Here is a 17,410-nt window from a genome sequence, read left to right as displayed (position 1 = left end):
ACCTGATCCTCCCCAGCTGCCTTCCCCCTTTGCTTGTCTCCCAAGGCTTTCTTTACGTCTTCCGGCGTTACCTGTGAGATATCGAATTCCTCTAGACTATTCTCTCTTCCATTATCTTCGTGTGTGCCAATGGTACTGTATAAATCTGTATAGAATTCCTCAGCCACTTGGACTATCTCATCCATATTAGTAATGATATTGCCGGCCTTGTCTCTTAACGCATACGTCTGATTCTTGCCAATTCCTAGTTTCTTCTTCACTGCTTTTAGGCTTCCTCCGTTCCTGAGAGCCTGTTCAATTCTATCCACATTATACTTCCTTATGTCAGCTGTCTTATGCTTGTTGATTACCTTGGAAAGTTCTGCCTGTTCTATTCTAGCTGTAGGGTTAGATGTTTCATACATTGGCGTTTCTTGATCAGATCTTTCGTCTCCTGCTACAGCTTACTGGTATCCTGTCTAGCGGAGTTACCACCGACTTCTATTGCACACTCCTTAATGATACCCATAACATTGTCGTTCACTGTTTCAACACTCAAGTCCACTTCCCGAGTTAAAGCCGAATAACTGTTCCGTAGCTTGATCCGGAATTCCTCTATTTTGCCTCTTACCGCTAACTCATTGATCGGCTTCTTATGTACAAATTTCCTCCGTTCCCTTCTCAGGTATAGGCTAATTCGAGTTCTTACCATCCTATGGTCACTGCAGCGCGCCTTGCCGAGCACGTCCACATCTTGTATGATGCCAGGGTTAGCGTAGAGTATAAGGTCTATTTCATTTCTAGTCTCGCCATTCGGGCTCCTCCATGTCCACTTTCGGCTATCCCGCTTCCAGAAGACGGTATTCATTATCCGCATATTATTCTTTTCCGCAAACTACTAACAACTCTCCCCTGCTATTCCTAGTGCCTATGCCATATTTCCCCACTGCCTTGTCTCCAGCCCGCTTCTTGTCTACCTTGGCATTGAAGTCGCCCATAAGTATAGTGTATTTTGTTTTGACTTTACCCATCGCCGATTCCACGTCTTCATAGAAGCTTTAGACTTCCTGGTCATGATGACTGGATGTAGGAGCGTAGACCTGTAGAACCTTCAATTTTTACCTCTTATTAAGTTTCACAACAAGACCTGCCACCCTCTCGTTAATGCTATAGAGTTCCTGTATGTTACCACCATATCCGCATTAATCAGGAATCCGACTCCTAGTTCTCGTCTCTCCGCTAAGCCCCGGTAGCACAGGACGTGCTCGCTTTTTAGCACTGTATATTCTTCTTTTGGCCACCTCACTTCACTGAGCCCTATTATATCGTATTTACTGCCCTCTAGTTCCTCCGATAGCACATCTAGATTTATATATATATATATATATATATATATATATATATATTGTAGTAGTGTGCAAACGCAGTCGGGACAACTGAAAGTTTTAATCAATGTGCGACAATGCGATAGGAGAGTGCTAAGCGACGTAATGAGTTTATGGAATTTCTCGCACATGTGTAGATGGAATACCTTGATCTTGAATATCTTGAGCTTTAGGCACTTCGAGTCAGTCAGAAATTGTAGGATAAGGGAAACTTACCTAAGGCGCTGACTGATTTGATTTTTCCTACAACAAGTTCCGTCGACTCAAGCACTGGAATCCAACCATTTGGAAAAACTGGCGGAAGAGCCCCAGACAGCAGCCTCCGTGATTTTGGTTTATGTGGCTGAAAAAAGTATTACATATGTTTTATTGATTCCGTGCATAATAAACAAGTCATTGTTACACTCATTATGCTGCTGACAAAGTGTCCTTTAGGTGATTATTCTGCGATGTTTTGCTGAAGTTGAAGGTTTGTCTGCTTTCAAGGTCACAATGCAACGAGCCTATTCATACGTCAACACTTGTTTCTGTCATCTTTGCTGTCCATTCTTTTTTCTAAATACGTAGGATTACGGCCGGCATCAGCGACTATCTGAGGTATGTGTTCTTGCACATTTCGTGGACCTAACAAATTTAATAAAACAGATTTGTCGTCTTTCTCACCTTTTTTGTGAGGCTACTCTTGGACATCATGATTTTCCAAAGGATAGCGCCGGCTGCTACGGCAACAACAAGCCCCAGACGTTGATCGTAGACCGTGCATTGTATGCTAATCTCTGGCATGTGAAGGTGAAGTTCCGTTCTTTCACCGCTGACCGTTGCGTTCCTGAAAATTACGCATAAATTGCAATAAACCCATCAAAATAGCAGCAGCCTCAAAATCTTCTAGTTCGTACATTCCTACGAACTGCAGCGAATCTTTGCTTTGGCGCCAACATCAGAAGAAATAGCACTCACCGTAGTACGTACTGAAAGACGCTTGCTCGTTCGGTTACGATAATATCAGCGTGCTACCTATCAAAGCAGATATCTGTTATATCTCCGGTACCACCAACTTATATTTCTGACAGAATGCTGGTGACGGTCACGTTCCCTGACCGAATGAAAGTTGCCTGAGGAAATCGTATTTAAAGGCGGTAGTAAAAATGCCCTCAATAATTGTCGACCAATATCGGTATTGCCGCTTTAAAAAAAATCGCAGAACGTGTTATTTACACACGATTGTATCAATTCATAAAAGTTAAATATATTATCTCTGAACACCAGTTTGGCCTTTAGTCTGAAAAATCGGTGGAACCTGCACTACTGCAGATAAAAGAAAACGTATTTAGTAACTTTGAACAGCGACTTTTTACAGTGGGAATTTTTCTTGATTTCCGAAAAGCCGATGACTCGATCAAACACCAAATCTTGTTTCAAAAGTTAACGACATATGCTATCTGTGTGTTGGCGCTTGCACTAATAGAGAACTACCTTGAAGGTAGAATGCAATGCGCACAGCTTCACGAATTTCAGTCAGGTTTGGGCAATATAAACTTTGGGGTCCGACAGGGATCAATTCTGGGTCCTTTGCTTTTTTTTTATACATTAATAATATCACTAATATTCCTTTAACTCCTGCCATTGCCATGTGCGTCATGTACTTTTCTGGTGAGATCTTAACACATTAGAGCAGATGCTAACACCTGGCTTAATGTAAATGAGATTAACTTAAATGTACACGAAACACAGCACATAATATTTCGTCCGAAAAATACTTCGCTCTTTCATGACACAAAATAGAGCATCAACAATTCTGTAATACCACCCGTAGACTCTTGTCGATTTCTGGGAGTCCTTTCTAGGTTTGACCTCAGTCGGTCTGAACTTAATATATTGGTGCTAAGTTATCTAGATCTTTTGGTATGTTATTCAGTCAAATAATTTTTTGCCGTTACGTGTTAGGAAACCACTATATCTTTCATTTATCCACTCTCACGTAACATGTCATCACCTACTCTAGGGAACGTGCAGCATTATAGATTCTTACAGTCTTTCTTCTCCAAACAAAGAAGCTTAAATTGGTTGCTTCTCATCCGTCCTCATCGACAAATTCATTGTACGAAACCCTAAACATATTACCATCTTCACAGTTGTATAAGTTTCGCTTAGCCACAATGACTTTTCCGTGAAGTTAAACACAATTATGCCGCCTTTTCAAATAAATATTTAAACAGAGATGTGGTATACAACCTACACACTATTTCACTAACGGGGTCAAGACCAAGTACTAACTGTAGCGTAATGCATACCCACCCTTAATCAAACTCGCAAATGAAAACGCATCTATGCCTTTTTTTTTTTAAAGCAACTTCTCCTGCCTCGCTTTAACCTACAATAGCTTTTCCATGACGTCTCATACAATGCTGAGAAATACCTCGGTGATTCATACTGAATGGCTAATTTGACGTATTACTCCTCTGTGGAATGCTTGTCCAATTATTGATACATGCACTGTTAGAGATTGTATAATCTTTTTCACTAACAATCGTGTTCCAGTGTTTTTATGTTCATTCTTGTTTGCATACCTGCGTAATGAGTACTGTAATTATTATTGTATCCATCATGTTTGTAATGATTTTGTTCCAGCTGTCAGACACGTAAGTCCGAGGTGAAGGCCTTGTCAGGAGACATAGGAGTCTTCTTTTACCTTACCTCGTGGCCATATTTCACATTGTCCGTTAATGTCTGAAATCAATTGAAAACTGAAAAGACAAATCGCAAGTATTTCGTTTCCACGGACGCCTCATTACATCGAATAGCATGAAAATGCATTATTAGCGCTATAATTATATTTGAATGCTGATTGCTGTGCTATCGTTTGTTAACGAAGATTTCCCTCAAGTCTAACTATTTTGAGGCAGTTTTTCGTGTGCGCATCATAGCCACGCACGCTTATATCGCCTTCCGTTTCTCTACCACGGGTGCGCTTTAAAACCACGGCGCTGCAATTTTGCTTTCCTTTCCTTGATTCTTAGAGACAAAGCAACAACGCGCGCATGCGATCCCATAGATGAGATGAATACATATATACATAGAAAATTATCAGTCATAGCTCTCGTAGTATAGCCCTCTGGGCCGTTTCCTTACTTTTTTTTTGTTCTTTCGAAAGTAGTCCTATCAGGGTTATTATAATTACACGAAGGTATTTCGCCCTCGTCAGCAGCAGTACTTGAGACAGCTATTCTGGCGGCTAGCTCCCCACGCTATGCGTGCCGCCCTCGCACCTTTTTAAGCTTTTCCTAGACGCTAGAGCTTAGTATTGTGCCCTCGCAACCTTGAGCGATCGGAAAGCGCGTTTCCCCCTCTGGGCCGGTGGAGAGGGGAGGCTTCGTTCCGGCCGCGAAGTTTCCCCACATCTCAGAAAGATGCCTTGTGGGGGTCCCGTGCTGACGATGCCTTCTCGGTGAGCGCATATTTCCCCCCCTCATCTCCCCCCCCCTTTTTTCCTTTCAGTTTCTTTCCACGTAAGTATGAGGCTCAGAGCAGGAGCTATGGTGCTTGAATGTAACCTGGGGCCTGACGAATCAACCGACTGAGCTATCTTTCCGGGCAACATCCAAGGGTCATGAGTTCAAATCACCTGTCATGTTCCTTCTTTTTTCCCCTTTTTTCTATTTTTTTTTCTTCTTTTTTTAATGTCTTTTCCTTTATTTTATGACTGTACGGGAACCCTCTTAATATATATATATATATATATATATATTATATATATATACGTATATATATATATATATATATATATATATACGTATATGTTTATGTATATGTCTCTACCACGGGTGCGTTTTAAAACCACGGCGCTGCAATTTTGCTTTCCTTTCCTTGATTCTTAGAGACGAAGCAAAAACGGGCGCATGCGATCCCATAGATGAGATGAATACATATATACATAGGAATACGCGTTAGGATATATATTTATATATATTATATATTATAATATATTATATATATTATATATATATATAATATATATATAATGAATACATATATAATGAATGCATATATAATGAATATATATATATATATATATATATATATATATATATATATATATATATATATATCCTCAATTAGGTATGACGACACATGTGCAAGTCATAAATACCAGGTTCTCTAGTCGAGTGCCATCCGTAGGGTATAACCGATCTCAGATTGGTCAACCTTGACTCATCAAATAGGGCACCACTGTAGGTTAAATGAGGCGTACAACTCCTGCGGGACCCGCCGTGGTTGCTCAGTGGCTATGGTGTTAGACTGCTGAGCACGAGGGCGCGGGCTCGGATCCCGGCCACGGCGGCCGCATTTCGATGGGGGCGAAAAGTGAAAACACCCGTGTACTTAGAATTAGGTGCACGTTAAAGAACCCCAGGTGGTCGAAATTTCCGGAGTCCCCCACTACGGCGTGCCGTATAATCAGAAAGTGGTTTTGTCACGTAAAACCCCATAACTTAATTTTTTAATTTACCTACTGCGGGGACGGTAGAGTATCTGTCTCCCGTGCAAGACGACCATGGTTCAAATCCCGGTGCCGCGCTATTCTCCACCGGAAAATACAAAAAAAAAACGTGTGTTGAGAAAATCGCACAAACAGGCCTGGAGTGCGGCCTGATCCCGGCGACCACAACCGGTAACGCACTCTCCAACCAGAGCAGGATTGGCCACCCTGGTGCAGTACTTGGCCACAACCTCCCATATGAATACAACAATCAAACCCCGGCCCTCAGTCCCCAGCAGCCGCGAAGCAACTGACCACGGCGGCGGTCAGATCTGTGACGCTGCAGAGGGTGCTAAGCATACCTGGCTCCGGACAGGCCGCCATTGGAATCTGAACCTGGCAACGTTTAACGTTAGAACGTTATCTAGTGAGGGGATTCTAGCAGTGTTATTGGAGGAATTAGAGGGTAGTAAATGGGATATAATAGGGCTCAGTGAGGTTAGGAGGACAGAAGAAGCATATACAGTGCTAAAAAGCGGGCACATGCTGTGCTACCGGGGCTTAGCTGAGAGACGAGAACTAGGAGTCGGATTCCTGATTAATAAGGAAATAGCTGGTAACATACAGGAATTCTATAGCATTAACGAGAGGGTAGCAGGTCTTGTTGTGAAACGTAATAAGAGGTACTAATTGAAGGTGGTACAAGTCTATGCCCCTACAAGCAGTCATGATGACCAGGAAGTCGAAAGCTTTTATGAAGACGTGGAATTGGCGATGGGTAAAGTCAAAACAAAATACACTATACTGATGGGCGACTTCAATGCCAGGGTAGGCAAGAAGCAGGCTGGAGACAAGTCAGTGGGCGAATATGGTATAGGCTCTAGGAATAGCAGAGGAAAGTTATTAGTAGAGTTTGCAGAACAGAATAATATGCGGATAATGAATACCTTTTCCGCAAGCGGGTTAGTCGAAAGTGGACGTGGAGGAGCCCGAATGGTGAGACTAGAAATGAAATCGACTTCATACTCTGCGCGAACCCTGGCATCATACAAGATGTAGACGTGCTCGGCAAGGTACGCTGCAGTGACCATAGGATGGTAAGAACTCGAATTAGCCTAGACTTGAGGAGGCAACGGAAGAAACTGGTACACAAGAAGCCAATCAATGAGTTAGCGGTAAGAGGAAAACTAGAGGAATTCCGCATCAAGCTACAGAACAGGTATTCGGCTTTAACTCAGGAAGAGGACCTTAGTGTTGAAGCAATGAACGACAATCTCATGGGCATCATTAAGGGGTGCGCAATAGAAGTCGGTGGTAAAGCCGTTAGACAGGAAACCAGTAAGCTATCGCAGGAGACAAAAGATCTGATCAAGAAACGTCAATGTATGGAAGCCTCTAAGCCTACAGGTAGAATAGAACTGGCAGAACTTTCAAAGTCAAGCTGTGGAATGCTGTGGAATATGGCTGAACGTCTTCGTTTCAGACTGACCAGGTTCCACGGGCTACGTAAAAGGATTCGCAGTATTCCTAAATGTAGACAGGAACGATCTGCGTCGATTTTTCTGGCAGAGAAAGCATCCTGGCGCCTTCACTCGACGCACTTGTCTATAGTCGTACGCTGTCGCACTTTGTCTATAGGCAATACTTCCTTTTTTTTTTCTAGCCAAATGCCACTCGCGAAAAAACGCTAGCGGTAGTCAAGTGATCCTTCTTGAGTACAATACAAGTTTTTTTGAAAGGCTGGCCACGTGGTCGCCATCTCGAGTTTCACCGTTATCAAATCCTTTCATGCGAAAAAGAGACAAAGATAAAGCAAGTAACGGATTTGATGCGCACCGTAGATGTCGGCCCTGCCAATAGCTTCACACGCTACTTCATAAATTAAGGAGATGACAAATTCTTGCGCATAGAACATCTTGCCAACCTACCCTAAAAAGGCAAGCGATTGCGCACCAGCACTTTCCCACGACGACGAGTTCCTCTCCATGGCCACCGCTGCAGGTTCACTGCGAAGCACCCGGACTTTAGTGAGTGAACTGGCCACGCTCGCCAGCGCCTGTCCTGTTTATATCTAAAGTTTCCGCCACAAATCGTCACTGAAACGTGGGCACCCCCTCCCTCTCTTCTTCGGCTGTTCTTTGCCCTTCCGCGCCGCGAAAACGAAAACAGCGCTAGTATTTCAAACGGTGGTCGACACAGCGGTGCCCTCGAGTAAAATGGAAGGAAGAGTGGCTTCCCCCTCCTCACCAGCATTTAGTCTTTCCGCAGTGATAAGAGGGTACCAAATACAGATGTCCGCGGTCGGTTCTCCAGTGGCGAGCAATCGAAGAAAGTCATCGTGTCAGCCACATAAAGAAACGGATAAGCGAAAAGCACATATGTTTTTATACGTTTCAGAGAAAAACAGCGCCCGAAATATCCGGCCCGATTTTGTGACAGCCGTATTTGATCAGGGACCATTTGGCCGACTTTTCCACTAACCACTATAGACAAGACAACGATTTCCCCACTGTCTTGTACACGCACTTTAAAAGAGGGAGGTGGAAAGAAAAAAATTGGAGGCTTACCAAGGTTAAGCCCAGTGGATGCGAAACATCCACTGGGCTTAACCTTAGCGTATCCTTAGCGTTTGGAGGCATCTTGACCGCATACACGCCCGGAGCAAAGACGCTGGCGCGGTTGCGGGCACAGAGACTGACGCGATGGCGGGCACGCGCCGTTTCATCCCTGGCGTGACGTCACATGTCACGTGATGCAGTAATGGTGGCGCCACCGCCACGTCGCGCGCGACGGCGCGAACCGCAGCATAGAGGCCTCCGCCGGGCGACGTCCGGCGGCGCGATATGAGGCCCCATCTGCAGCCGGTGTGACGTCATCACGTGACGTCACATCATGTGATCTCACTTCAGGGTCAATGGTGGCCACCGCCGGGAGGCGACCGACGGCGCGATATGAGGCCCCATCTGCAGCCGGTGTGACGTCATCAGGTGACCTACTTGAAGGTCACTTGAAGGTCAATGGTGGCCACCGCCGGGAGGCGGCCGACGGCGCGATATGAGGCCCCATCTGCAGCCTGTGTGACGTCATCACGTGACGTCATGTCACGTGACCCCACTTCAGGGTCAATGGTGGCCACCGCCGGGCGTCGCGCGAAGGCCCGAAACCTACGTTAATATGCTTCGCATAAAAATACGGCTGTTGGATCCGCTGCACTCAGCTAATTTCTCAGAGCAGGATGAAGCACCACTAAAAGCAGCCTCTTCTCTTAAAGACATGAAGGCAGGTTCGTGGAGTTTTGAAAGCGCTTTCTCGCACCATGAGCGTATCTGTTTTCCTGTGTCGGTGGCATCTTTCCCAGAAGCGGCTCACGTCCACGCTATGAGGCAGAGCTGGGCGCCGCATTCGTTACAGGAAACATACCCCCGCCTTCCTCCCCCACCCCTTTATTTTCGTTCTCCTGCACGACCGTCCACATTCAGTGGAATAAGGAGGAGGAAACGAAGAGGGTGCAGGACCGCTATAAAAATGTACACGGTCCGGAAATTTTTAAGTAAAAATATCAAAATTTTCTCACAAAAACTTTGGAAACATTGAGAATAACACTTGACGAAGTGATGGTAACAATGAACAAAGCATTTGAAGCCATAATTTTTTTGTGAAACACCTTCAGCGGGGGCACTGATGATCATAACATTCCGCGAAACGAGATAATTAGGATATTTTCGTTATGTTTATAACATCGTTTTCAGCGCTTTCCGCACCATTATGTGTTCTCATCTCTCCAAGATGACCACAGGTATGAGCGCTGAAGGGTAATTACTAAGATAACTTGGTTTTTAAGCATCAAATGCTTTTTGCTCCCGTTGTCGGCGACCTTCAAAAGACCTTGAGCCAAAAGCCGGAGCCGTTATCAAGGCACTCAAACGAGAACATCCGGGCAAGTTGCGAGAAGAAAACTAGATCATCGGGCCAACCAGTCAACACAGCATCACAGGCGCTAGAGACTTCCCAAACAAGTTACAAAAAACATATTGCCTTCGAGTTCTTCCAAAGGTTTGTTCACAATGACAATAAAGCTGTAACTTCTAGTACGCTGAACTTTTATTTGTCATTTACGATAGCGACGTTAAAAAGGCTATACACTCCATCGTCACCTTTTGGCGCTGAGACAGTTGCCTGTGTTCTTTTCAACGCCAGCAGTCCGTGACGTACGCGGCGTGTCCGGCGCGCCGGCATCGCCGGTAGCCTCCGGCGCACCGCGGATGGCTGCTTGACCGAGACGACACTTGCAATGAGGTTGTATCTGTGACCGAAAAGTATCGCGTCCATATGGGCCAGTGCACAGTGTGGTGCTGCGGGGCGAGGTGGGGTGTGCCGTTGCGAACATGCACTACGCCCCTTTAGAGACTGCGGCTACTGTCACCTCCAATCTGCTTTGGCGGTAGCCATTTCCTGCTTACATCTGTTCTGGATTACGGGAGGACCAGTACATTTAGCTTTAGAATAAATGCTGTAGTATATCCTTTGTGATTCTCGTCATAAAAGAGTACAACGCCAAAGCATATATGCCAAGGTATGCGTTTCTAAACGAGGAGTCTCAAAATCTATGCATTATTTAATTTGAAACTGTTTTGTGGCCAGCGTACGTGGTTAAGCGCTGTAATTAGTGCGTGCTTGAGTGATCCTTCGCCGGCTATAGTTTGAGAGAGAATATGGAATAAGCCATGGCTGTTGGTTGCGGTATAGATGCACGTGTCTGGAATCTCGTCACTTCGCGTTGCAAAAAAAAAAAAAAAATTGAATGGTCTAACTCTCATTTTGCTTGTATGTTTCGTTTTCTCGGACCGATAACTTCGAGTTGTGTCGGTCAATTTTCATAATTCATTTTGTTCTGTGCTCTATGACTTGGCGAGAGTAAAGCTACAGCAAACGGCGTTGCAGGGCCACTTTAATAGACTAAAGCAAATAAAAACTGCGGTGTGGGCGAGCAGGGCTCGGCCTTGGCGATCTAGGTAGTACTATTACGCTAAACATTGTTAGAATACGGTCATTCCACGCCAAATCAACCAACGTGTTTTTTTTTTTCGGCAAAGCTGTTTATGCGGACCCTGTGCCGTCATTGTCGAAGTTCGCTGAAACTATCGTCCCACACAATACAATGACAAATGCCCCTGATGCCCCGAAGCACCCACGCTGTAACACGTAACGTGGGCATGCCAGAAGATAGACGTGGTACCCGTTATACCAAACACGAGTGCGGAGCAATGGGAGGGAGTGCTCTCCAGCGATCGCCGGGCCGGCCAAGAAGGTCTGATTCGGCGAGCACAACTGGTAGCAGCATCCAGCGGAGCCCTGGACTAAGGGCAACCGACCGTTGTGCAAGAAGATGGACGAAGCCATCTGAAGACCACAGAAGACCAGCGAATCCGGAGCTCAACAAAGTTTTTCACTCACTCACTCACACTTATAAGCAATGGCTCGAGCGTCGTCGTCTTCTTCCACAGCTACCTGCGTTACCGCTCGTCATTCAAGCGTAGGATTTCACTTCTACCTTCGATGAACTCGCGGAAGCGCAGTTCAATGCACAGATCGCGTGGCTCTAGCAGACTGCCACCGGCCCCAAGCTCCTAAAAAGAATAGGGGATAACACAGACGGAATAGAGGATCGGGTAGCTAGCGTCCCAGACAGCGTTCGCCAGACACTGCAGATTAGCCCCCTACCGAGAAACATGGACCCGTATCTCTACGACGCCAGAAGGCAGGCACGAGCAGATTACGTGGAACGAAACCTAGCCACACTAGAAAACACAGTAAACACAGACGCGGCCGTATACCCTCGGGACGGCAACATTAGAATGTTCAGAGTCGCGGCAGTAGTGGTAGACCACACGGAGAACCAATTTGTTGCGCGACCCTGAGAAACTGCACGGTAACGGAGGGGGAAGGAGTCGCCGTAGCTATAGCGGCGGCTGAAGGTTACCGCAGGAACAAATCTCTGATAATTCTAAGAGACACCATAGTAACATGCAGGAACTACACACAAGGCAGAGTTAGTAAGTAAGCACTGAAAATCCTCCTCGAAAGAGAGCCTCCTAACAAAAACATAAAACATAGGATCTTCTGGATACCGGCACACACCGGGATAGAGGGCAACTCAAGGGTGGACCACCTAGTTTGCGAACTCACGTACCGAGCGGGGCAGTCGGAAACCCTAGAGGCCCCCTTAACGGTGGAGCCGACGTATGCAGAAATACTTAACCACTACAGAGGAAGGAGACTTAAATAACCCCCACCCCACACATCGCTCACACAACACGAGGCAGTCAGCTGGCGAAGACTGCAAGCAGGTACGTTCTTCAACCTGCACACACTACACAAAATGTTCCCTACCCAGTACAGGGATACATGTCCGTGGTGCGGAACAACCCCCAAGTTATACCACATCACGTGGGAATGCAAGCGTAATTCCGCATTCCATAAAGTAAATAACCCAAGTGCGGAACAATGGGAGGGTCTGCTCACCAGCAGCGAGCTCGCAGCCCGACGGGCAATTGTGCAGCACGCCTGCGAGGCAGCAAGACTCAGCGGTGCCCTGGAATAGGGGCGCCGACCTTGTGAAGCGGCCAGGACTCAAAACATGAAGACACCGGCACACCGCCAATCTCTCTGAGAGATAGAGAAATAAAGTTTTTCCATTCCATTCAATTCAATGCGTCATTTCAAGTGGAGCACATGAGCTTCAATGTTTTAGTTTTAAGAATGCCGCACAAATGGAGGTAATAAACTAGTGGAATGCAACCATTTAACTGGAAAAGCCGCCAAGCTTCTCGGAAGAACCAGCAAAGCTGAGTCAGCTCATGCAGATTGGAAAAGTAATGCGATCAGGGCTCTCTTTATTGCAATTATTTTACTGTTTCTGAGCCGCTTTTCTCAGTTGCACACTATAGGAGTTCCATACAAAAAAGTATTTTTTCTTGTTTACATCGGGAATTGGACTGAAGTAATAATGGATCACACACTTGACAAATACAGAAACTACCAGCAGTGGCGTTGTAACGGCGGCGGGAGCCGGGGGTTTCGGTTGCCAGGTGCCAGTTGGGGGGGAGGGGTCATATGTCTGAAGGCCCCCCTCTTTCCGCCGGCTTGACTGGGCGTAAATGGTAAAGAATGCGCCGGTAACCAGCAGCCCGAGCTCATGCATCCGATGTGTGGTGCCGCAGAATTGTCGGCTGCAGCCTTATCAGTATCATACGTAGTAACTACACGAACGTGCGGGCTAAATAATTTTAATTCGCCAAGTGGTCGCTAAACCACTCGCCTTTTAGCGGAACGTTTCTTGTGCGGTGCTCTCGTGCGGCGCGCTCGTGCTCGGAGCGGGCGTCGCTAAACATATAGTCCGGCGATGGGGCCCTTGGGTCCCTCTTCAGTTCAGTCCGCGCTATATGAAAATAGGATATCTTAAATAACTGGTTAAATAGCAGTCATAGAGAAAACATTAAAATTCGGGAATTGCGGACCCAAGTCCCTTTATTAGCTCAACAATTTTTTTTCCTCTAGACAAAATCGTTTTGTGTGCTAGAGCCTGCAGTACTTCAGCACTGCGGGCGGCCCAGTATGGGAGTACCGAATGAAATATGTAGTAGTGCACCAGTGACGTCAATATCTCTATCCTCTACATTCGCTCTTAAAAAGTTTACACCTTTTGTGACTTATCTTGTAGTACCTCAACAATAATCGCCGTCTGTCTTACCCGCATTTCCTTTCTTTAACGCTGTGAGCCCGGTGCTTCCACGTCACGAACGGCTTGCGCGTTATCAGCGTGACACTGCGTTCTCGACAGGAAAGTAACGAGTGCCAAGTTTTCAAGAAAGGAAACGCTAGCAAGCTAGATGCCGATTGTTATTTTGGGGCAAATATAGACCCCAAAGGGTGCAGCAGTTTTAAGAATGTCACGAGTGCAGACCAACAGTAGCGCAAGCATGCATGAGGAAGGAAAAACTGTTTTCTTCCTCCATGAGCCCAAGCTTTCGCTGGCACGGGCTTCATCGCGGCCTTCAGTTTCTTTGCATGGTGACGCCAGAAATCGACGCGAAGCGTGCTCTATTGCGCTCCCAATCTTGTGGCGGTACCGCAGCTCGGATAATAACGTTTGTCAATAGAAACAAATAAAGAAAGGCTTTATGAATCAGAATGAAGAGAACTCGTAATGTCATAGCTTTACCGCCTGCGCCGCAGAGAAGCATGTGGCGTTTTCTAATCGGATGGGGAGATCACCGTCACTGACACGCTGTTTAATCTTCATTTGGGTACCCCGGCGGGTACAGCCGGTCATCTGCCTTCTTCTATGATGATAGCGTGCTGTTGGTTTCGATTTCAGTTTTTCTCGCTTCGAAGCATGGACGGAAGAAGGGCTTCGCTCTTCCGCACGCTTTGGCGCAGGCTCGGCGCAATTTTCGGATAAAATGCCGCTTCGGCGCAGGCTGGCGCAAGGACACCGCTCTCAACGCAGTTTGGCGCAAATGGCGCAGCTGTTCCACCACTGTGCGTAACCATTTCTATGCTTACCCAGCGAGAAAATCGTCCGTCCATCATCCGCCCGTCCCTCCCGTAAGACGACCGCTTTCAAAATAGCGCCCGCAGCAGCGAGCGAATTCACCTTCGTGAATTCGCTCGCTGCTCGCTGCTCGCCTCTCGTTTCAACGCCAACAAGGCGGCGAGAACACAGCGCTCACGGAGCTCTCAGCACACGCCTCACTCTGCCACTTTCACGGACCACTTTCAAGATAAAGGCCCCAGCGTCTCAGTTCAACGCTTAGCAAGCGGCGAGAACACGGCGCGCGAAGCTATCAGCAGTCGGTACTCTTCGTCGGCATCGCAGATCGCTTTCAAAGCACGGTCCGCGCGGTGGTGCCACCGGCTGAGTACATTTGGTCACGCTTCATAACGGTTTCACACGGATGGATAAAGCGCTAAAGAGCGATAACGATTATAATGATCTGAACGTCAGCAGCGCCCCTGGCGCCGCCCCCTGCAGTACTTTGCTTGCGTCATCAATGCTCCTTGATCGCGGCACCGTCCGCACCTGTTTGTGCCGCCGCAGCGCTCTCGTTTGTACACGCCGAATCAAGTTTCGTAACATTGATAACGACACCGGGCTGTGTGGAGATGAGCAATTAAGTGGCACAATGCTTACGCATACTTGGACAACTCCCACAGGAGTTTCTAAATGATCTTTTACTGTGCTGTCTTAACCGGGCTACCATTCTATACAGGGTGTCCCAACTATCATGCACGAAGATATGAAAAATGTAAAGCCAGTTCCACGCACTGAAAGCTGCCAAAACAGTAAAGCTGGTGGCCGTTTCCCACAAGTTCCAACTCGTGTTTAGCGCGACTTTCATGAAAGGTTTTTTGTTGCATTATCGTCGTTTTGCTAGATTATAGCTTCGGTTCTGGATTGCGCATTCTCTTCAGTTGCGTGAGGTTGGGATCAAACCACAGTCTATCACACAGTTTGCAGCTGCGGGCACGCTCACGGTCGAGGAGTTCTTTCTTGAACCGTGCATCGGCACCCTCCGTGGGATAGATAGATAGAACAACTTTATTGAAGAATAAAACGCTCAATGGTAGGAGCCCCTAGACAAGGGCCCCACTGGCTTCCGCACGCCGTCTTGCTTGTCGGATGATGGCCCTTTGGACCTCTTCCTGTGAGCTGGACAGCGCCGCCTCCCATTGTGTATGATCCGTAATTTCTGTGTTTGTCTTTTGTGTATATGCCGTGCATGCCCATGAGATGTGGTCTAAGGTTGGCGTGGCTTCGCACCATGGGCATGTGTCCGCATATATTTCAGGGTGAACTTTATGGAGAATGTGCAGGTTGTTATGTGTATACGTTTGCAGCTTTCTCCATGTAACCTGTTCTTCCTTACTGTGGTTCTTATCTGGGGGTGGTAGTTTCATTCTATTTCCTCTGTGGTAGTTTGAAATTGCAGAGTAGTTCTGGTCAATCGGGATCAGGTCTTCAGAGGCGTCCTGTGAGCACCCGTGGTGTGTAGCATGCGCACGAGCTACTCTGTCAGCCTCTTCGTTTCCCTTGATTCCCTCATGACCGGGTACCCATCTAAGGTGAAATCTGGCTCGGGGTTTTATATCTCGTATAATCTTATAGGCTGCGGTACATACTCGTCCCCTGAGGTAGCTTCTGCATGCCGCTTGAGAGTCTGATAGGATGGTTATTTGTTGTTGGTTTGGTTCCGTCGCTTTGATAGCAAGGGCTATTGCGATTTCTTCTGCTTCCACGAGGAATCTCTCTGCGTCGACGTCTCTGTTCGGCCTCCTATTCTCGAAGTTGGGCTTAGCTCGCCCCTGCTGGCGCTCGGTTAGGGTTGCCTTCTCTTGAAAATGGGGGTTGGCTTGCCTCCACCGGCGCTTGGCTTGCGCTTCCCGTGCTCGATCCTCGGCGGTGGCGGCTTCCCTCCGCTGGCGCTTGCTTGCGCTTCTCGCTCTCGAAGCTCGGTATTTGTGCGACGTCGGCGCTGCCGCTCGCGCAGAGCGGAATCCATGGGGCGAAAGGGCGCGCGCAGGCGGAACACCTGCTCCTATACCCCTATTCTCCCACCCTACCCCGGCGCGCGCTCAGTGACACCGGACGGCGAAGGCTCGACTGTTAAAATATGCAAATGCCACGTAACTGCACAGAACCAATATTGTTGGCCCTCGCTCGGTGACACTCAGACTATTAATTGCATGCCGCCTATTGACATATTTAGCCTTAATTAATCAACCTATGAAATGTTATATTTACATAAAAAGCGTCAACAAGAAAAAATTGTAGAGCAACATGAAAAACTCCCGATACAGCTATCTGTTGCTCAGTACCTGCTACATAAAAAAAAAGTTCGGCAGGTGTTACTACGATGTCTACCAAGTTGACATTTCCAAATTCCCAGAGTTTTACAGGTTTTCCCTGAGCGCCTGCGGAAAATTTTTTGAATGAGACAGAACTTTGTTATATGTCAAGACGGGCTGACGCCATGTTGCCCGATGCTGCACTCTCTAGTAAGCATGTTAAAAAACATAAAAATACACTTAATCCAGTTTGAATAGTAAGGTGCAATGTTTATTTTATTCAAATAGAAAACAGAAGCAAAATATTAGTAAAATGCACAACGAATAAAATGTATTTGAAAAAAAAAGGCAAATTCCATTCCAAATCGTGTCGGACATTTGCAAATACCAATAAAAAAGTAGATGCACACAGAAGCAGCTATTTTCGAATACGAGCTATTTCTGTAAACTAACAGGAAGATCATTAGTATGTGGCCTGAACTTTGTCACAACGAAGATTCTCTCTGAGCAGGTGGAAAGTCAACCCAAACTGTCCTGACATACTCCCAGCACGCATACAACACTTCAGTGTTGGGTTGCACTGCTTTAAAGTTTATTTTGGTTAAGATGACGGACACCCGCATCTTGGCATCAGCCAACAGTTTGCTTTTTTTTAGTTCAAACTTCTCCAATGAGGCACCCGCCGTGGTTGCTCAGTGGCTATGGTGTTGGGCTGCTGAGC

General features: G+C 46.6%; 1 protein-coding gene across 1 annotated transcript in view; it reads right to left on the bottom strand.

Moving 5' to 3' along the window:
* LOC126519857 (cholesterol 7-desaturase nvd-like) overlaps positions 1–7,847 on the bottom strand; it is a 79,470-nt gene extending 71,623 nt beyond the window's left edge. The window contains exons 1-3 of the mRNA XM_072285719.1: positions 7,770–7,847; positions 2,028–2,190; positions 1,581–1,707 (exon numbers count right to left, since the gene is read on the bottom strand). Coding sequence (XP_072141820.1) covers positions 1,581–1,707; positions 2,028–2,190; positions 7,770–7,828 — 349 coding nt within the window. The 5' untranslated portion in view covers positions 7,829–7,847. The remainder of the gene's footprint in view (positions 1–1,580; positions 1,708–2,027; positions 2,191–7,769) is intronic.
* Positions 7,848–17,410: the final 9,563 nt, after the last annotated feature.

Source organism: Dermacentor andersoni, unplaced genomic scaffold (assembly GCF_023375885.2).
Source record: "Dermacentor andersoni unplaced genomic scaffold, qqDerAnde1_hic_scaffold ctg00000039.1, whole genome shotgun sequence".
NCBI lineage: Eukaryota > Metazoa > Arthropoda > Arachnida > Ixodida > Ixodidae > Dermacentor > Dermacentor andersoni.
The sequence above is the reverse complement of the archived record's forward strand: the minus strand, read 5'-3'. Positions and strand labels throughout refer to the sequence as shown.